General features: G+C 34.5%; 1 protein-coding gene across 1 annotated transcript; it reads right to left on the reverse strand.

Moving 5' to 3' along the window:
* Positions 1-2,591: 2,591 nt before the first annotated feature.
* LOC7497065 (40S ribosomal protein S14) lies at positions 2,592-5,847 on the reverse strand. Its single transcript, XM_002316693.4, has 6 exons — positions 5,659-5,847; positions 4,961-5,080; positions 4,824-4,869; positions 4,456-4,541; positions 3,366-3,495; positions 2,592-2,871 (listed from the first exon to the last, which is right to left on the reverse strand). The coding sequence occupies exons 1-6, from the start codon at positions 5,659-5,661 to the stop codon at positions 2,804-2,806; spliced, it is 453 nt and encodes a 150-aa protein (XP_002316729.1). The 5' UTR covers positions 5,662-5,847; the 3' UTR covers positions 2,592-2,803.
* Positions 5,848-6,511: the final 664 nt, after the last annotated feature.

Below are 6,511 nucleotides of genomic sequence, written 5' to 3' on the forward strand. Positions count from 1 at the left end.
TACTCTTAGTTTGGTATAAATAAATTTCTAGCATTGATAATACTTTAAACTATGGTGGGAAAACGGAAATCAAGAGTTGAAATTAATGTTGATTTGATAAAATGTGGTGTTAGATGCTGCTTTTTTACTTGAATTGCTTTTGATTGGTCTTTTGGTTAATTGTTTTTTTTCTATTTGCAATAATCAACTCGATAGAGAATGAGTTGATAATCTGCGTACTCAGCGTTTTACCTGGTTATGCTCCATCTTTACTTGACCTCAACTAAAATTACCAACAGATATGGGTTGACACCAGGAGGTTAGGTGGCTGGATTTGTAAGGGGGTAGCTGGATATATGAAGGGGTAGTGGATTTACAAGTTGGTTCTGTTATATATATATATATATATATATATATAAAGAGAAAAGAAGAAATAGGGGGATAGAGAGGGTTGTTGGGTTTTTAATTCATTTGAATTTTCCAACGGGATTTCATTGGCATTACTGATATATCAAATAACCGATAGAATTGCTGATGGAGTTTTTAAAGCTAGACTAGTTTTCAAAAATTACAAACAAAAACAAGAGATTGACTTTGATGAAACCTTCTTGTTGATAGCTATATTAAAGTCCATAAGGATTTTGCTTGTTATAATTGTATACTATAATTATGAGATTTGATAAATGAACGTCAAAACTATATTCCTGAATGGGAATCGTCATGAAGATGTATATATGACATAACCTAAAGGTTTTGAAAAGCTAATGAATTTGTCAACAAAGTATACAAGCTATAAAAATACATTATATACTTAAGAAAGCTTCAAAGAGTTGTAATATATGTTTTGATGAAATTATCAAAAAGTTTGATTTCATAAAAAATGTGGATAAACCTTGTGTTATATGAGATAATCAAACAATTTGATTTTATCAAAAATCCATTATGAACTTAATCATGCTTCAAGGTTAGTGGGAATTGAGTTATTTTTATAATATTATATATATATATATATATAGTATGTTATTGATAGGAATTTGTTCTTCTACTCTAGTCAATAAAGATATAGTTGACCAATAATCTCTTCATGAAGGATATAGGAGAAATAACCTATATACTAGGAATAAATATTTATAGAGATAAATCTAAAAGGTTGTTTGGATTATCACAATTCAGATACATAGACTAAATGTTAAAATAGTTTAGCTTAGAAGAATTTAAGAAAGGATAATTATCTATTTTTGCAAAGAATACGTCTCTTCAAGTAAATATGTTCTAAGACTCAAATTGAAAGAGAGGGTGGAAAGGATATCATATGCTTTGGCTATAGGATCCATTACGTATGTGATGTTTTTTTAACATAACGAGTAGATATCAATTTAACTCATGTGGGGTTTACTAAAAGATAGTTCAAAGCATTCTTAAGTACTTTAAAAAAATTAAAAATATCTTTTTGTTCTATGAAGAAGATGAACTAGTAGTTCATCGTTATTCATATGCTAGTTTTCAATCAAATATTAATGATAGTAAATCCCTATAAAAAATATTTTTACTCTAAATTGTGGTGGTGTGAGTTGAAAAAGTTCTAAATAAAAAATCACAACAGATTCTACAACTAAAGTTGAATATATCTCTGCATGTTATACAGCAAAATAGGCTATTCAGATTAAGAAGTTCATCACTGAACTAGACGTAGTTTTTAGCATTGTTGATCTCGTAACTTTGCAAAACGGCTCAATGAATGCTTTATTTTATGCATGATTTTTATTGTATTATTATCAATTGAAAGATGCACCACTCAAGCTCTTATGAAGAAAATGGAACGAAAGTTTCACATCATATACCACCCTGGCTATTTTATTTAGAGTTGCCATGATGGTGATATCAGTTGCGGGAGATATTTGTGTTAGGGGTGCCTATGGAAACACCATGTATGGAAAAGAAACTACAAATCAGGAGCAAAACCCAATCCTCCTGGTTGGTCTAAGCGATAACTGATTGTACTTTTATACAAGTAGATACTGTATAGTAACTTGCTCCTGTTAGAACACACATTACCAGGTAGAATCCGATTGCTTCCGTTGCTTTGCAGTGCTGAAAGCAACGTTTCTGCCTTTCTTCATTGAACAACTAGGAGCACCTAGTTCCAAATGCCAACCCCCTTTACCATGTCTACCATTTACAGAAGTCCTGGCAAGCTCAGGCAGGTGTGTACAGGTTAACACGAGCCGTCCAGTTTCACCAGATTTCCAATCCAACAGTGTAAATCAGATTTGACAATTATATCCTCCGTATTTACTGCTTCCAGCTTCCAATGCATACACTCAATCTTTCAACATCCATGAAAAACTTTTTTCTCAACCAAACTCCTTGTCCTTGGAATGATGTAGCTTCGTTGAACTAAATTTGATTTGAAAAGGACTGATGCATGACAATAAGGCCAGAACTCTCCACTTCAACCAGTCAAGGCACCAGAATAACCCTGCTCTGGCACCCATCTCGTCCGAGGCGACCACCATCATCACAATCGTATTAAGTGGCGGAAATAGGCTGCCGAGAAATGTTATTGCTATTTGCAGGAAGAAAAGGTATCGTTTTAACGAAGCTACAACAGATAACTATTAATAGACCATACATAGCATTTCATAATCTACCAAAGCAAAATTTCAAGTGCTTCACAACCTCTTGTTTCTACATGAGTTCAACATGAATCACTGCAAAGGTGAAGGCGAAAATCTAAACAGCAATTCTGAACTGCAAAGTAGCTTTACTCATATCAAAGAAAGAAGTCTCCATTTGGAACCAAATAAAATCAGATCCTTCAAGATCACAGCCTTCTACCTCTTCTGCCACCCTTTCTACGAGTGCTATCCGTTGGAATTGGAGTAACATCTTCTGAAACATCAAAACAAGCCAAAAAGAAAAAATAATATTAGTACTTCCATATCCCATAGCTAACATATCTGAAAAATTAACATGCAAAAACAAAACCCAAGTCATACACAAATTGCTACTCTAGGCAACTAGTTCACTCTAGAAATTGAAAAACAACAAAAACCATAAGTTCAATTAACTAAAAGGTTAATTGAGGGGGAATCTGAAGGAGAAAAGGAAATCTTATAGTAAAGAAGCCTTCATTTAAAGCAAGCAGCTTATAAATTGAAATGTAAAACATTGGTATAGGAGACATGCACAAGGGCCAAAATCCACCAGAGAAATTTATCAGAGAAAGTGATTTGCCAATAAGCACAGCCTCCAACACAATCTAGGTGGATGGACCAATAAACCCAGGATTTGCAACAAAATCAACCGAAGAGGAACAAAACTGATTGATACATTTATAGATAATCTTGCACAATTCAAAGTCAAACACAGGAAAAAGGACTTGCCTATGCGGCCAATTCTCATTCCAGAACGGGCAAGGGCACGCAGGGCAGACTGTGCACCTGGACCAGGTGTCTTTGTCTTGTTCCCACCAGTAGCACGAAGCTTAATATGAAGGGCAGTGATACCGAGTTCCTGCTTGATAGGAATGAAAAACTGGATAGGTAATTTTGCAGTTCTACATATGATGCTTCACTATTTAAAAAATTCTAATGCTAAATAAAATTGTTCGATTGTGCAAGTTAACAAGGATAGTGTCAGATTTGAATATCTCAAAAGGAAATAAAGCCAAAAGGTTTTCCATAAATCACCACTTAAGTGATTGATGGCAGGCTCCAAAATGAGATCATGTATTTAATATTTAAATGAAAACAAAGTGAAGTGCTTCCCAGCTTTATGTTAAGACTGGATACAAACTGTAATTACTCAAGCAATTACAAATGGCATCTCAAATTCTGGGCCACTCATGTAATATACAGCAAGGGCACTGCTAAACCAATAAGATACTAGCCTCGAGTGCCTCTTGACACTGTTGAGGCAGTTTCCTAGGCACTAAAAGTCACCTCAAAGTTAGGGCACTGCAAGATTGTACAGCTTCCGATTCAATGGCATCTTCTCTTATGATCTTTCTAGTTAGCGCATAGTGGCTTAATTCGTATTCAATGAGAAAAATCAGTCATTCAAAACCACTGATGAAGGATTTCTTGAATTAAGTACGGTAGAAAAGCGAGGTAAAGAGAACCTCAAGGCTGCTAGCAAGGGTTAAGGAGAGGCTCTCTCGATAAGAGCCTTTTCTTAACCTCTCCTTATGCCTTATTTCTGAGGTTATGAGTCTCTTTTCCCTGCAGCTAAACAACGGTAAGAGAGGCAAACCTCTCTCATTGCGTATGTAGCTAAGCTCCCGAAGGACTTCTTTCTATGCCGCTAATGTAGCTAATCTGCATTCTCACTAATAGCTTACCATCACATAAGCAATAGGTGAAGCACCAAGCTTGGTTTTGGCTACAGGAGTCCATATACCAAAAATGAAAGCAATCTCCTCTAACCTATAATGAATACATTATAAGAACAACATTTTTTACAAAAGATTAAGACCTTGCATCTCTGTGAAACATCTTGTGCAGCAAGCATGGCAGCATATGGTGAAGATTCATCTCTATCAGCTTTCACCTTCATTCCACCTGTAACAAAATGATTATCAACTTTGTTATCCATACAATTAGAGTTTATTGATTCATGTGCATGCATGTATTTCTCAAAACCTATAAGGAATAAAGCCATACTTATCAAACATACACAAAGCCACAACTCTGTACAAAAGAAAACATAAAAGTAGCAGATCAAGCTACAAGCATCACTCGCACATACCTACATCAATTTTAACTACCCTACACTTGCACAATATACAGCATCTCATATAGGTGGAACTCCTGATAATTAATATAAGAAAAGGCATCACTTACCAGTTATGCGGACAAGGGTTTCTCTTCCAGAGAGATCAGTCACATGCTGCAGTTGAAACAATCAATCAAAGTAAATAACAAAACTGAACATCAAGTAATGCCACTCGACAAGGTATCAAGAAACCTCTGTTACTCACAATGAATGTGTCATTAAAAGATGCGAAGATGTGAGCAACCCCAAAAGCATGCTCCCCTTCCCTCACGGTGGGTCCAAGGGTCACATTTTCTTCCTTTGGTTCTCTAGTCCTTCTCTTTGACTACAAAATCCCTCATACCATAACATAAAAAGCCAAGTACATTAAAATTCAAGACATCTTCCAAATGCTAAGCAAAGCTTACTGTCTGTCTAAACAAACCACAGCAATTAACATACTGTAATGTTCCAACATCAGACCATAATGCAAAAAAAAAAAAAAAAACCATAACTGCAAACTTCTTTAGAATAACACAACATGCCGAAATATATTCAACTCTGCCCACTTAATAAAACAGGCTGTTAATTAACCAACATCATACATTTTTCTCAATTTTTTCTTCCCAGGATAAGTTTTAAGTAAAAAAAAAAAAACGTTAGTCGTTCAAATTCTCCCTCACCAAGGTTCAATCTTTAAACTCCTAAAAGCAAACAAAATCAATAATTACATGCTACTTGACAGTGATTCTACAACAAAAGGGGTATCGTAAAATTTGAGTTCCTCAACAAAATAAATCTCTCAAATCAAGATAACTAAATACCCTGATCTTTTCATAAATCAATGTGCGGATCAATGGTTAACAAGAACAGTACTATCTGAACATCATAAAACGAATCAAGGAAAAAGAAGGATCGGCTTACCATGGCTGCGAAGAAGTGAGATTGAGATTGGTTTCTGCGGAGGCTGTGTTTGGTGAAATGCGAAAAGAAAGAACCTATAGTGAATCGGCTGCGATTATATGAGACGTGGACGGGTTAGGGTATGACTCCTGCGTGAGACTGTTTTAAGTTTTGGAGTTTCCATTGAAGCCCTATAATTTTAGGTTGATAGTAAAAGGGGTACCTATGAATCGTCTTATATCTTTTGTTGTCATGCTGCTCTCTATTTTTCTTATTTTACTAGAAAAGGTACAAAAATATTCCCTTAAAAGTTGAGATGCGCCAAAAAAAAAAAAAAAAACAACCGATTAAATCAAAAAAATAAAAAAAAAATAACTAGAAGAATCAAACAAAAAAAACCGAATTAATTAATTAAAAAATCACAAAAAAATTCCAGTTTGGTTTGATTTCGATTTTTAAAGTCTGAAATTGATTGAATGGAACCGGTTCAACTAGGCCAGTACTTAAAAAAAAAACAAGTATAAATAGGATTTTTTTTTCTAACCCTAACCCTAAATTAGTATTCCCTAAAAACAAAATTAATCGTCGCCCCTCCCTTTACTCTTTGCGTCTCTCTTCTCTCTGATTTTCCTCTATAATCCACGGTCCATAATTGTTAAACTCTGCTCTATGCTCCTCAATCTTTCAATCAAAGGCATGCCCCTCTTTACTTTTGCTTTTAATATTTTTATCCTTTTTCTTTCTATTTCTCACATAATCTTGTAATTGTTATATAATTTTTCATGCTTATGTAACCGAAAAAGATTATAATGTTGAACCAGTAAAAGGTTTTTTTGTGCTTTCCTTGATATTGATCTTGTAAGGACAACAATTG

This window comes from Populus trichocarpa, chromosome 11 (genome assembly GCF_000002775.5).
Source record: "Populus trichocarpa isolate Nisqually-1 chromosome 11, P.trichocarpa_v4.1, whole genome shotgun sequence".
Classification (NCBI taxonomy): domain Eukaryota; kingdom Viridiplantae; phylum Streptophyta; class Magnoliopsida; order Malpighiales; family Salicaceae; genus Populus; species Populus trichocarpa.